The following is a 14865-nucleotide window of genomic DNA, read 5'->3' as shown; positions in this document are numbered from 1 at the left end:
CATGTTATTCGTAATGTCATACAGTTCTTATAATTTATGATCCAAAGACCCTGTTTGCAAAAACAGGTTATATTGCTATACAAATGTGTACTGCGAAAATATGTAATGAAATGGAGATGATAAATAAAAGATTTAAAATGTTTCGAATTGGACTATTTGGAAACTCGAGGTACAAGTTGCGCGTCACTGATTGTGAGTTCACCAGGTTCGAGGTTCGACTCCTCGTTCAAAGTACAAATGGCGGCATCTGGTCAAGATATTCCGTATTAAATGTCCTGTTAAAAGACACAACTACAGATGTACGTAACCGCGTACACGGGATTCGTTTCGGTTTTTGCATCGTTGAATTCGAATGGTGAGGTATGCACGAGGCGGGTTGCGATGGTGCCGGTAACTGTGCTTCGCCGCCAACGCGAACTCTGTGATTTCCATATCTTATACTAATTTAATACTGAGAATACATCGAATAACAAGGAAACATGTAAGTGATGAATTTGCGATGCTTTATGTTAAGAAATTGATTGTTTCGAATCTTCAAGATTTTCAGTATCTTAATAAAACAATTATGAAACATTGTCATGGTTTTTATGCGTTATTATACTACCTTGTTTCCTACTAATTATTATTTCCTATCCTTATTATTTGTAATTTGTGTACTTGTTCCTGCAATATTACTAAAGTTACTTAATTGTATTGATAGGTGACTAAATTCTTTGCAAAATCCAAGACTTGATAAAGAATGTAAATATGGCAGAAGGCGGAACAGAACCAAAGTCCAATGACAATCAAGTATCTAAACATCAGTTAGAAGTAAACGAGTGTCTTGGTAATTGGCTAGTGTACTTACAGGTTTGTGTATTTATAGTATGTTCCTTGTTTAGGAACACAAAAGTAAATAAAAGCTTTTAATATAGATGCTCAATGGCCTATGCACAGCTGGTACAAAGTTGGCTCAATCGTTACAAACGCTTCTATCTGTTCATGATACGGTGGCACAATGCAGATTGACTGGACAATGTCTTGCCGGTTGGGAAGAACTCACAAGAGCTACGTACATAGCCAGCAATACAGTAAGGAATCATATTATTGCTGCGTTAAGAGATCATGAAACTCGAGAAAACGAAGGAGATAAACATGTAATTATTTTAAGTGGGTTTTTACAAATGTACAAAATGCTCCTTCTTAACAAACAATATTGTTTTTTAGGACATACTTAGGGATAATTTGTTAACATTCATAAACTTGCAATATCAGTTCTGCGTGGCTTGCTGTGACTGTTTAGGTAAAATTCAGAATTTCTTTGTGTCTTCGATGCATTTGTTACTTGTTTCTGATTTACAAAACAATTCTCTTAGGTGGAATGGCAGAATGCTCCTGTTCACAAAGCGGCACTGCTGAATGTGACATTGCTTCTCTTCAACAATGCTTCGAAAGACTGTATAGTTCACCACCACCAGTGTCTTCATCATCGACACAACAGTCTGTGCAAAATTGTCATAGATCCCCTTTACCGTATCCATTGTTTCCTCTGCAGGTAAGTCTGTTGTTGTAAGTGAAGTATTTCCATGATTAATTCACACCTTCTTATAAAGGTTCAGAGGAGATGGTCCGAAACCGCAGCCGCAGAAATGTCCGGTGAAGTCTCGGAAAATCCGATGAGAAGGTGGTCTATGCCATGGGATTGTAGAAATATCACAGACTGGCCACGACAAGACGTTAGATTTCGATTAAGGGTTCCTCATCACGACAGAAGTAGATCAACTACGCCTGATACAATATGGAAGACATCCACCATGGCTAGTCAAGATGGCTTGCAGGAGGCAATTCAATTGTTATCTTGCAAACCAGGTATACGCAGAGAAACGACTGAATGTTATTCGTCGTCATCGTTTATTAAAAGAATAATCGTTATATATTAAATTTATTACATATCAAATTATTTTAACATTTTCGTAGGAGTTAGGCCTTTAAATCAGTTATCCGCTTACACTAATCAACATATTCCGGGTGTCACCTTAACAACGTGTAATTTTGAGGCAAATTACGATTCAACGATCTGGCCTGGATCTCGCAAAGTAGGTTCGTTGAGATGTTGGCCACAAGATTCTCACTCAAGTGATCATTCCGATCAATCGGGACGACGCGAAAGCGACCAAAGTGCACACAGTGGAGAACACAGAGATTCGGGTACAATTTGATACGTATCGAAATTTATTTAGTCCTTTTGCTTTTCAATAATTTAATTATTTTACCCTGCATAGAACAAAGTGGAACCAGTGGTAGTCACGGAGACAGTAAAGATAGTATTCATTCGCATAGTGACCATAGAGAAGTGGAACCCGGTAAGTATATGCATTACTCATAAACCGATTGCCAATAACTAACGAAGACAAATGCATACGACTTGATTTTTTCCCATTAGGTACAGTAGATATATTACCGTCTCGTAAAAGCAGTTCTTCAACAGACTCTTGCATATCAGCTCATAGTCGTTCGGGTTCTGAGAGCGCCGGTGGTGGGGTAATGTATATTTACAACATAAAATTGTTACTAATTACTGTTTTATACGTTGCGTGTCTGACGAACATTAATCATTTCAGGAATGCGCGAGATCTCAGTTGTACTCGATGTGGAGTGGCAGTGATTTGCCTTTCATTAAATTGCCCGAAAGCAATGAAACACAAGACGAACATCCGCCCGTGTAAATGCTCGACATCGGCAAATGAATTCTATGTCTTTCTTTCGAACGCTATCGTTGATGATTTTTCGAAGACGATTAAAATCGTTCTGACCATTATTATATCTACAAGCGCAGTTCAGTAATGCGCGTTAATAGTGCGTGTATGAATTAATGTACGTGATCGTTAAAAAATACGCGTCAAACGCGACCTTTGATGATCAATATAACAAATGTAGAGTCGAATGAGTGTGTTTATATTATCGCGCGACACATCGGTACATAATCATTCGAAGGATGAAACATATTACATACATAGTTATTTATAAAGGTTTTTAATTATTCACGCTAATTTATTCACGAATGATTATTTAATATCGATTGCCGTTTCCCCTCTCTAGTCTGTCGATAATTTATCTGGGGAGAGTTGTTACTTTTTTTGGAATTTCGTTATCGAGTTCCACTCTTCGGTCAATATCGTGAAGCTTTAATCGAATCTTCAGTTTTAAGTATCATTACGTTAAGTATCTAACGCTAATATTGTTAATTTGTATTACATTTAAATGCATGAATTAGAAATTATAAACTGGAACATGTTCTTTGCGTTCGATTCTTTGCATTGTCTCGATAATATCGTGCATATGGCGTATTCAAACGCTACATTAAATCATATCATATGTACAAATTATACTTTTTGTAACTTGATTACTTCACACTCAATATCATGTAGACACACCATGTACCCTTCGTCAACGTTTAATCATATATGTTCTGTTCTATCGATGCAAATCGATGGACGTTAAATTGCGACCCATTTTTGTATATAAAATTTGATTTGCTAATCGATACACTTTAAAAAAATTCTAAGAGACCCATCTTAGAACTTTTCGTAAAAAATTTCAAAGTTCGTAAACATTTGAAGAAGTTGTAATGGAAAGGCATGCTTGGATCGCGAAAGATTAACATTTCCAACAGCGCACGCACAGTCGAAGAACAGAAGTTAAGAGGACAATGCGTTTCGTGTACGTCAATCGAATTACGAACGATTCCTTTCGGTACATGTACAATCATATGGCACAAAACAAAACATTGACACGATAGGGCTACTTACATACATATTTAACACGTAAAAACGAGCGATGACTAACGCGCTAAGCCGCTGGAGTCACGCTGCGATCGCAGTCAGTTCGGAAGGGTCATTTGAATTTGCCCATCGTTTCGCTGCATCCGTTTGTTGAAAAATCTGGACGGCTACAGTTGACGTAGGCTTTAAGCCTTTACAGACGGTTGTTTGCTCATTTCAAATCTTTCGAATACACCTCGCTACGAACGAATCCCTTTTCAAGGGAGCACGAGTCTATCGTTCAAAACATCTTCGTTTCGAAAAGGCGAAACGGTCGTCGATCGTGACACTACGTAACAAGAAACTCGACAAACGTGCGGAGAAATTGTTCACGGCTCGTTTCGTGAAAGTATCATCACCGGGAATGCACACCGTCGAAGAAGAGACACGGCTAGTCGATCTCGACCTCCGTCAAATCGTCCTCGTCTTGACCGTAGTCGTCGTATTGGTCCTTCAGATCGTCCTCTTCCTTGTCCAACGGACAGTGTACGCATCTTGATTCGTTGATTCCGTAATTGATACAGGTGTCCCCTATGCACTCGCAGCACCCATCGTGGAACCATCTGTAACTGGTAGCACCCATGCTTTGGCAAGACGCCCGACATTTGTTCCACGAGTTACACTGTGCCATGAACGCAACGGTACAGTTCACCGTCATTACGTTCGGTTTCAACGGGTGCACCGCCTCTTCGGTAGTTTCTGGAAAGATGCATCGATTTCCGTAAAACAACGTTCCAACGGACGAGAACAAGAGGGAGCCAAGAAAATTACGATACGTACGCATATGATATTTCATCTCTTTCTCGGGTTTCGGCGTGAACAGGGATATGTCAAAGTCTACCGGAAACGTGAATGTGAGCCAACGTTCGTGCGGATCCGGTTCGGTGGTTAACGCTTGGAACAAACCTGGCATCGGTTCACTGAAATCTTCCACGTGAGATTTCTTGCTCAACGGGTTGTCCGTGATGTTTGGTTTCGGACAGAGGTCTGCAAACAGCATATTGCCGAATGTAAACGCTGTATATTTTTAAATAGATAATTATAGGCTACTCTACCGATGCACAAAATAAGGTAACAACTACGCGTAAGAGTCTTAAGGCATCGATAGTGTTATTCGTAATCGACGAGAGATGTAAGTGGGTCAGAACAGGCCCATTTGCATCTCTTTCGAGTCTACAAGGGTCAAACGACTCTTTCATCGATAAGGCGTTAAAATCATGGAAATTGTAGGAGGTGGCTTACCTACGCACGAGCAGCACTCATCGTAGAGATAACTGAGGCAAGAGAAGCATTCCTTACAACAGGTACAGGTAACGAGGTCGCACTTGCAGCTCTGCGTGAGCATACACTTGCTCACCACGCTGGCGCAGATCGCTTCGTTGCAGGCTTCCGAATGTCTCGTTATCACCGCCACAAGCAAGATTCCAACGATCGCGATCACCGTACTGCTCCAACTCGTCATCGTGTTCTGAACATTAATACCCATCGATGAAATCCTTTCGACGTAAAGACCGCGCGGATAAAAGTTCTTTACGCTCGTAAAATAAAACCTGTCGCCAAGCCCCGACTTTGTAGATAATTGCACGCCGTTAGGGGGAACAGTGTACATTCAGTTTACGCGTAAAACGTAGAAGATTATCGACGGTAATTGAAACGCCAATAAAATCGCCACTTCCTTGAAACGACGCAACGATCAGTAAGAAGACTGCTATCGCGTTCTACGGTAGACGGTGAATCGCGTACGCTGATTATGACCATGAAGCTCGATTAAGGTTATTAAGAATATTCATGAACGTGAGTCAGGGTGTCATTAAGGGGACGCGTGCCGAAAGAGCGAATTTTTGAACCGGCACAACTTCGAAAATCTTCTTCGTTTGCTGTGAAACGTTCGCTCGATCGTAGTCTAACTTGACATTAAAGTCTTTATGAAAATCTCTATGAAATTGATCGAAAAAGGATATACGATAAAATAACTGAGTAGAAATTTAAGTTTCTATCAATTTTTAATCCTGTTAGTACACAAGAGTATTTAAATATACGCAATAAAATTTTTACACTTTACAGAAAATACATAGTTTGACGTGTTAAGAGGATTAAAGAGAGAAGTCGAAACTTAAATAAAATCAGTTGTCAGCAGTAAAAGTCTATCACCGTGCGAATCCAACATTTCATATGCATCACCTAACGTCAATTAAACCGCTATTTATATTCCGCATAATCACGTCCTACGATGTTCCGAGCGAACTATTATCGGAAATGAATTCCGATTCAATGATTAAAACGAGTCACTTTGATCGCTACCTCGTGAACGAACCCTTTCGAAATCCTTTCTTCTCGTGGAAGGGCGAAGATCAAACTTGGACAGACATCGATTGAAAACACGAGTTACAGTTTGAAAACCGTGCGATTCTTTTAGAAGCGTGTGTCCTGCTCGGACGAGCTTGAACCGACTAACAGGATCGAGAAGCTAAAACCTCGTTTTTCACGCAAAATCCCCACTTCCGGGCGTTCGAAAGGTAGCGGCTGTAAATGAGTGCCGAGTAGATTGGTTTTACGACGACTTCCTTCAGGTAATCGTTCCCTGTCCACTTTCCGGATAGCGTAACTCTCGCGCCACCCTTTGACAAGCGCCACTTGGTTCATTGTTTTCTCTAAACTAGAACGACCGAATCACGATTCGCAACAGGTGGACGCGGAAATAGTGTCGGATCTTTCCAGAAACTCGACTTGAAAGATTCTTCGCATCGATTTCGAATTTTGAATCGAATGGAAAGCTTAATCGTTTAGTGACGCTGTACCAAAAAGAATTTTCGAAGATGGTCAAGATGATCTCATATCTTCATGATCTAAAAAAACCCTAGAACTCGATCCCGAGAGAGAAAGTTGATCCTTCAAAACGATATTCCTCGTTTGGTTGCAAACACGGCGGACGATGTCGAAGAAACGAGCGCGATTTTTATTCCTCGAGGTGGCTAATTGAAATGCCGCGGATGTCCTATGCAACGGAGGAATCGCCGTGCGCATGGAGACTAGACGTTGAATTGTTTTAGAAAAATTCCAGTTGAATCGAAGCGTAAACTGTTCGTCATCCAGGGACAAGACGCGCTCATGGCTCACAGCCTCGCCTTGTTCTGCCCCCAGGCGGTGAAATAACTTCAATAACAAACGACGATCTTCTTCGTAGAAGGCATCTTCCTACGTTCGCTCGAATCTGTTTGTTCTTCTACATCCTCTTTCTTATCTTTTTCGTCTTTTCCTACATTCTTATAATTCTTTGATCGTTTTGTTCGTCTTCGCTTGATCATCGCACGTTTAACATTCCTTCGAATGTAGCTTTACTACCGGCATCCCATACATGCCTAGTTTTAAATTCTAAATAAAGTAGGATGCTGAGTAAATAAGGGGTAAACCATAAAATAATCCTTCGATCAATATGTTTATATTCCTCCTCATAGTCAAATTGAATTCTATAATTCTATAAGTCAAATTTCGCACATGCCCTCATCGAGCTAGATCTCTCGTGTAGAGTTAATTTATCTTTTTGGCGGGAGAAGATAAGTAATCGATACAAGGCTTACTAATTGCGCGAGTATTTTTAGAAGAAAGATACCGAAAATGGTTTCCCGAAAAAGTCGAAGACTTCGTCTGGTCCACGATTTCAAAGCAAGTATTCGTAAAGTGTCTTTCTCTTTCCAAGAAGCGATAGAAAAGAAAACGACGCGATCGATCGTGAAATGGCCGACAGTAAACGTGTGCACGCGGCCAAGATAGAGATTTCTTGCGAAACCCGTACCGCTTGTGTGGCAACGGGAGACACGCGGTAGGGATCGGATCGAATATCTCGCGAATCTCCTAAAATATCAACAATTGCGTTCTATCTAAAAGGTTTCGATCGACGGAGCTCGTGGTTCGAGCTACTTTTGGAAGATGTTGATCGAACCACGCCATGGATTGAAGCGTAGATAACTGAATGGTTTCAAAATATGATCAAGGTTGATAACTGATCGATTCTTGGTGACCGTAATCGATAAACTGTGCATATGATTTTCCGACGGTACGTAGATGCATTTTTCAATGCTAAAATCTCGACCGTTACCACCCCGATTAGGTTTTGGAGCGCAGGTGAAGTTGCTCCGATGGCGCGAAATTTACGCCGCGAGCTACCGTGTCCCTGGACTCTGGTCCACCGTTTTTCGCAAGATAACAAACAAACAGGAGCTCAGCTCGTCGATTCATTTACCTGTCAGTCCTGTATCGTGTTCGAAGGAGCGAGCAGCGGGTAGAGAGCGGTAACCTATGCGCGGGGAACTATTTTAAGCACGCGCAACCGGTTCGCGTTGCGACTGCTACGAAACATATTCTCTCCGCGAAGCGCGTATCCTTTCGTCGTAGAAGCGAAATTCTCACGGAGAAACTCCAAATCTCTCATCCGCCCTGGCGGATTCACTCGGTTCGTCGCTTTGTCGCACCAGCCGAAACGTGTATCGCACTTTCTCCTCGTATCCGCGCGAGTCCGCGACCGGTTTGTGAAATTCCAAGCGGACGAATCGCGAGAGACGAGCGTCGAGGAACCGCGGACGACACTGCTCGCGAAGACCAAGAGACGATTAACGAGCGCGGAAGAAAGAAGGTGGAGATGAAAAGGTATCCTGAAGATCGACGAACAAGAGATCCGTGACGATCGCGACGAATCGAAGAGCGACTCTCATTGGACTGAATTAAGGAAGGACGTGGACCGAGAGAAACGGAGAAGCGGAAAGGGAAAGAGGTGGAGGAGAAGGAGGAGAAGAAGGAGAAGGTGGAGGAGGAGGAAAAGGAGGTGTTGGCGATGGTAACGAAGCGAGAGCAGCTAGTACGGTGACGGTGGTGGTGGTGCAGCCACTGCTGTTGTTACCGTAAAGTCGTTGCCGAACACGATTTGTTGGTGGTGGTGGTGGTTGCTGATAGCGATGGTGGTGGAAAAGGAGAAGAGAACGAGTCTTTAGCTGCGCTGCACTACATAATAAAACAGTGTTATAAAAGAAATTGTTTTATAACCTTGTTGCCTTATGAACTTCTTGTCACCGAGTCTCGAGCCTACTTTTGGGTATCGTAACGACTCCGTAACTAGATCGTTCCGCATTCCCTTATTAATAATGGCGTCAGACACGAAGGATGTAGTTCTGGTATCAACACGAGAATCGTTACATTTTTCCGAATAACTTTGTCGCGTTACACGTAGACTTTCGCTCGCGCAGTCTTCTAGACTCCGAACTACCAACTGACCGAGGACTGGTTTTCAATTTTTTCCTGACTTTTTGTTTTACCTGTAGCCTCTTCTCTTTCTCTTCTTATTCTCCTACTTGTTCCGACTTGCCCACCCGTTCCTTTCTTCTTCTTTCTTCCTTTTTTTCCTCTTGGAGCTTCTTCCGTTAGATCATCCCTTACCGCGAAAGTCAGGCTGACACACGAGCGGAAAGCACGGTCGCTGCTCGTGGTCGTCGATAGTATCGGTAAACCGGGTACCACGATATCGCAGGTATCTCGGGGAAAAAGCGCCCGAGCGTGGAGAACACGAGCCAGAGAACTCGTTCGGATTATCCATTCGAATCTCTTTGAAACTGATCGCTTGTACCTCGACTGAGATCCATCGAAGATACGCTAAATGCTCGTTTACGACGAAATTCACGGCGAGTTATTTCGCGCGTTTCCGTGTACGTTGCCGGAAAAGATTGGATCCAAAACCCCGACACGACGAGAACAACTTTTCTTCTTCCTCGCTTGTTCGAATCGTGGAAGGACACGCACCGTGTTCGAGAATGCTTGCTACCAAGAGACACGAGTTCGTCGTGAAACCTCTCATTTCCCTCCTACTGCAATCAACGGCATTTAAGTCTGAGTTTCGAAGCGTTTAAGCATTTAGCTGCTTCCGTCCATATCTCGACGTATACCAAGAATTTTTTCCGTGTCGCGAGACGACTCCCCAGAATTTGCTTTCTGGCAGCACCTTTCTCGCTAAACCATCGCTTCTACATACAACAGACGAATCTTCCAGTTAATCTCTCTGATAAAATGTTCGATGTAAAACAATCGAAGTCGGACGGCTTGAAAACGAGAAAGACGAGTACCAACGGAAGATCGAGGGTACCCGTCCAAAGCGCGCACGCGTGACTCTGCAATCCTTTGGGACGTGTTTGTCCACGCAAGAGAGACGAGCGCCAAAGACAAAGAGGACGTAGGATAAGAGAAGAGGAAAAATGCGTCAGGTATACAAAGGTCGTTAGCTGGAAGAAAAATTAGCCGTTTGTCGGAGTTTCGTCCATAGATGGGTCAATCAGATACGAAAACACTTGTCGGGGCGGACACTGTTCGAAGGTAACAGGCCTGCGAAGGATCGTAGACACAGGTATACTTTTGTCCTTAATGACCGTTCGAGGAATTCAAAGGTTCACGGATCGTCGAATGTTCGTCAGGGGTGGCCGCAATAGTTCACGAGTACTCCTGCCATTTTCTTTTTAGGGCGCGCGTAACGCCAACAAAGATAGTTAAAAGAATATCCCGTAACATTCACCTTGATTTTTCGACTCAAGGTCACTGGAAGTACGAGAAGTGTCGAGATGAAATTATACGTAATAAGATGCCTAAAGGTTACCGATAAAGTAAAAGTATATGTAATTATAAGTTTGACCCAGTAAAGTGAACAAAGAAAAGCATTTACGAGCGGTGCAACGATATGACGCGACAGTTGTAATCGAGTCGAAGAATAGGATCGTTTCCGCTCTTTGGACGGTTGGCCATTATCGGGTTAAACACAATAAAGCAATAAATTATGGTCAAACTTTTGGCTCATCTTCCGTAACAAGTAACTACTACTGAACAGGACGATTTTGTTATACGACACAGGTATCCAGAAGCGGAGGGCGTGGTTATAATTTGTGCTGTATATTCTATTTCTATACGCGTGCATTCGATCCTTTCACTGACTGACCGTTTAGACTTCTCTCGTGTCGGTCAAGGTAAAATTGCAAAAACATGCCTTCTTTTACTTATTTTTTTTAATAATAAATAACTAACACCATTATCATCTAATAGTTGATACACTACAACAAATTGTAGCATACCCGAAATTTATTGTGACGTACTAAACTTCTACTAGTATGAAAAATTCGAATCAATGTACTTGATATCTCGAACAAAATAAAGTGCACGTAAACGCGATTTAAAATATATACCATATTGAATAAAGTGCTTTAAAAAATTGCTATTTGGTAACATTTGATAAAATAACGATACAGCAGGTGAAAGTTTTACGACAACCTCTGTTGATAAAGAAGCAGAGAACAGATTTGAGTAAGCTACCGTAAACGTGTTCTTGTCGCCATCTGTTGTAGCAGCGAAGCAACGTTGCGACAAGCGTTGCATATGTGAAAGCATAAATCATTACATATACACCAATCAGAACCAATCAGTGGTACTGATCAGTACCAATCTTCTGTATCTATAGCTTCTTGTTTATATGTGGTCATTCGTGATTTTTAAATTTTCATCGTGGTTTTCCCCGTTTAATATCGTCGCGGACATATCAGTGATCGTAGAGTTAAGTCAAGTGGCGAACTCCCGTGTATCTTTCTAGTATCAGTGACAATTCTGCTACCGAGTACGTCATTATCTATTTTGGAAACAAACATTTAACCACATACCAAGGTGGTCTTTTTTATTTTCGTTCAAATAGCTTTTAAAGAATTCGCTTTTATTCTCTTCAACTTCCGTTCTTATTTTATGGTTATTATATAAATACGATTGTGATTACTTACTCGCGTACGAAGATCCGCAACTTTTCATTGGTTAGAGTTTAAACCAGAATCTTCTGTTGTATTCGATGTAAAATTCATACATTTGTACTTTCACCGCGGCAATTGAAGTAACGGTAGACCACGATATTAACAATTCTTTGTACCTGTATTTTTTTATACGTGACCTCATTTGGACAGGTCAATTTAAAATTTTTCAACGTTTTACGTTTTCTATTTTTCCGAAATTTTTTGTATTTCCTATCTTTCCTATATAGAAATTATATCTTTGAACGATTGCGGTAGTGTATATACATAATTATTTAGTGGATCTATTTTAAATGATCTTGATTGTTTGATTGGTAAATTATTGTAGTTAGTGACACGTATTCAATAAAATTCTTCGGTCGTGAACCACATCAGCGTAAATATTTCGTTACTGCAATTTTCTTCTCTATTGCAACATCTGTTGCGCGTTTATTGCCCTAGCTATCTATATTTTTTTCGAAAACGCAATCAATTAAAAATAAATATTTTGTTTAATGTCATATTTAGGTATTTCTGCTGTAATGTTTCATAATTTTGTGTATTATAGGATCATGAAGTACTTCTTGTTTCTTCTAATAAGTGTCATAGTGCAGTTATCAGTTGCACCACCTGTTAATCAGAAGAGCAAAGATGGAGAACACAAAAATGGAAACGATGGTCTGGACATGTATTATCTGGTATGTTTTTCATTAAGGAAGTAATCTATTATCTATTTAATAATTATACTTAGAGTGAATGTTTTCTTTGTAGGATGACGAATACCGCAGATACTTGATGGAAGTAGTTCAGGTATTAGAAAGTGATCCTGAATTCCGCGCAAAACTGGAGAAAGCGGACGAAGCAGATATTCGTGTAAGTGGAAAGAACAGTGTAGCAGAGTTAGATAGAAAAAACAAAATTTGAGCTACTATGTATTTATAAATTATTTTTTTAACTAGACAGGGAAAATAGCAGAAGAATTACAGTTTGTGAATCACAACATCAGATCAAGATTAGATGAGCTTAAGAGAGAAGAATTAGTAAGATTAAGGCATCTTGCAACAAAGGAGAATGAATTGAAAAATGATTTAGACATTGATCATTTAAAGATAGCCGAGCATTTAGACCACACAAATACACGCACATTTGAAATACAAGATCTTAAGAAGCTAATTGCAAAGGTAATATCAGACCATCATGTAATTATTCACCTATATGTACACTGCACTTATATAGATATATTAATTGCTGTTTGATACAGACAACAGAGATATTATCAAATGCAGATAATGCAAGACGAGAGCAGTTCAAATATCATGAAATGGAAAAAGAGTATGAAGAACAAGGAAAATTAAAACGTAGTGGTATAATCTAAATATATACAGACCCTAATCATGCATATGATAATAATGTCATTTCACAACTTTAATGTTATTATAGATATGAGCGAGGAAGAAAGAAAGAAGTACGAACAAGAATTGAAAGCCTTGAAAGAGCAACAAAAAAAGCATGAACCTGTAAGTTATATGATATATTTCGTTCATGTACTCTTATTATTTAGTACATGTTCTTCACAGGTACATCATCCAGGTAGTAAGCAACAGTTAGAAGAGGTATGGGAGAAGCAAGATCACATGGAACCCGAAGAGTTTAATCCTAGAACATTTTTCTTCTTTCATGGTAATACAATTTCTGACAATTATTGATTGTGCAGACATTTAATGCTTGTTCGAATATAATTTTATGCAGTGAATAAATGTTAATACTTCAGACCTTGATGGTAACGGAGTATGGGATCAAGACGAAGCTAAAGCTTTGTTTTTGAAAGAATTGGACAAACTTTATGTCCAAGGAACATCCCACGTTGATTTATTGAAGCGTGCCGAAGAAATGGAAAGAATGCGGGAGCACGTATTCAACGAAATTGATCTCAATAAAGATGGACTTATTAGGTATATATCTGTAATTTTTCTATATTTACAATTATTTTAACTCGATTGTATCATCGTTTTAGCTACGAAGAGTTTCTTGAACAAACAAAGAAGCCAGATTTTCAACAAGACGAGGGCTGGCAGGCATTAGACGAACAAGAAATTTATACTCGAGATGAATTTGAACATTTTCAAAGGCAGAAAGAACTCGCTGCTCAAGCGATGGTAACTACATAAAATATAGTAAAATTCGTAATGGAGAATAGTCTTGACAAGTGTAAATGTTTTTACGTTTTGTATAGCCTCTTCCACAATACGGACACGTACCTGAGGGCGGAGTTCATCCCGCAGATCTAAAAGCTTCAAGTCAGCAGAATCTTCCACAACAACAATTTCAAGATCATTCGCAGCATCATCAGCAGCAAGGAAATGTAGTACCCCAACATCAGTACCCTAACCATATGCCGATACAACCAATTCACGATCAATCTGCTCAGCAGCACCAACAAAATCAACATTTCCAAGAACAAGTACCGATGAACCAGCAATATCAACAAATGCAAGGACAAGTTCCCGTTCAACAGATGCAAGGGCAAGTTCCCGTTCAACAAATGCAAGGGCAAGTTCCCGTTCAACAGATGCAAGGGCAAGTTCCAGTTCAACAAATGCACGGACAAGTTCCAATTCAACCGATTCAAGCTTCGGTTCAACAGGAACATATTCCTGTTCAACAACACCAGCCTCAAGCGTCGAATTTTCAACAACAGCAAAATATCATGAATCAAGTACCACAGAACGTTCAAAATAACGTTGTACCACAACATAATAATCCAAGTCAAGCAAATGTGCAATCTGCGCAAGCTCAAGTACAACAGGAAATTAATAGAAATGTAATACCATCTGCAGGGAAGATGTAACTTCGTTCGTAACAGTTACCCTCGTAACATTCGGCGAATCCCCACGGCAAAGGTATAAAAGTGAAGAAATGGAAATACGTCTTCGATTTGTAACGAGATTCGTAAACTTTACCGCTTTACAACTATTTTTCCACGCCGTTCTCCATTTTTGTTATTACGTTGATTATAGGATCTTTACAAAACGTATGCAAAGTTTTAACGTTGTGTTTACCATGTGAGACTGGTCAATTTATTTATCGTGAATGTAAATAAAAGCCGTTTCCAAGAAAAATACTTCTATTTAAAAAATATCCGCCCGTTCCCTCAGGTCTTTGATTAAACAGAAATTTATCATCTTTTTTAATATGCAATTTATGTTCTAATGCTTTTGTCGAGCACGACAGTTGGAACATTGCGTGCATCAAGAGATAAAGAACATAGG

The 14865-nt window shown here is 40.2% G+C and overlaps 3 protein-coding genes across 13 annotated transcripts; 2 read left to right on the top strand and 1 right to left on the bottom strand.

Moving 5' to 3' along the window:
* Positions 1-8: 8 nt before the first annotated feature.
* LOC100879318 (uncharacterized) lies at positions 9-3365 on the top strand. 2 transcript variants are annotated; one of them, XM_012296526.2, is made up of 10 exons: positions 30-481; positions 701-849; positions 915-1136; positions 1207-1282; positions 1356-1534; positions 1593-1848; positions 1957-2187; positions 2262-2342; positions 2423-2520; positions 2601-3365. In XM_012296526.2, exons 2-10 carry the CDS (start codon positions 748-750, stop codon positions 2703-2705), a joined length of 1350 nt encoding a protein of 449 aa, XP_012151916.1. In that variant the 5' UTR covers positions 30-481; positions 701-747; the 3' UTR covers positions 2706-3365. The 2 variants fall into 2 exon arrangements, with proteins under 2 accessions (XP_012151915.2, XP_012151916.1); XM_012296525.2 differs by having other exon boundaries at positions 9-481; positions 2423-3365.
* Positions 1872-11731, bottom strand: LOC100879205 (twisted gastrulation protein homolog 1-A). 4 transcript variants are annotated; one of them, XM_012296528.2, is made up of 4 exons: positions 11594-11731; positions 5043-5268; positions 4581-4787; positions 1872-4499 (listed from the first exon to the last, which is right to left on the bottom strand). In XM_012296528.2, the coding sequence occupies exons 2-4, from the start codon at positions 5260-5262 to the stop codon at positions 4192-4194; spliced, it is 735 nt and encodes a 244-aa protein (XP_012151918.2). In that variant the 5' UTR covers positions 5263-5268; positions 11594-11731; the 3' UTR covers positions 1872-4191. The 4 variants fall into 4 exon arrangements, with proteins under 4 accessions (XP_012151918.2, XP_012151919.2, XP_003708059.2 ...); XM_012296529.2 differs by lacking the exon at positions 11594-11731 and adding an exon at positions 8838-9070; XM_003708011.3 differs by lacking the exon at positions 11594-11731 and adding an exon at positions 8041-8800.
* NUCB1 (Nucleobindin 1) lies at positions 11215-14715 on the top strand. 7 transcript variants are annotated; one of them, XM_012296532.2, is made up of 10 exons: positions 11215-11436; positions 12165-12294; positions 12368-12469; positions 12556-12777; positions 12858-12960; positions 13037-13113; positions 13174-13276; positions 13368-13548; positions 13611-13752; positions 13830-14715. In XM_012296532.2, the coding sequence occupies exons 2-10, from the start codon at positions 12169-12171 to the stop codon at positions 14442-14444; spliced, it is 1671 nt and encodes a 556-aa protein (XP_012151922.2). In that variant the 5' UTR covers positions 11215-11436; positions 12165-12168; the 3' UTR covers positions 14445-14715. The 7 variants fall into 7 exon arrangements, with proteins under 7 accessions (XP_012151922.2, XP_012151927.2, XP_012151921.2 ...); XM_012296537.2 differs by having other exon boundaries at positions 11215-11483; positions 12858-12954; XM_012296531.2 differs by having other exon boundaries at positions 11215-11483.
* Positions 14716-14865: the final 150 nt, after the last annotated feature.

The sequence above is a fragment of the Megachile rotundata genome, chromosome 3, assembly GCF_050947335.1.
Source record: "Megachile rotundata isolate GNS110a chromosome 3, iyMegRotu1, whole genome shotgun sequence".
NCBI lineage: Eukaryota > Metazoa > Arthropoda > Insecta > Hymenoptera > Megachilidae > Megachile > Megachile rotundata.
This window is presented reverse-complemented; position numbering and strand designations above follow the sequence as displayed.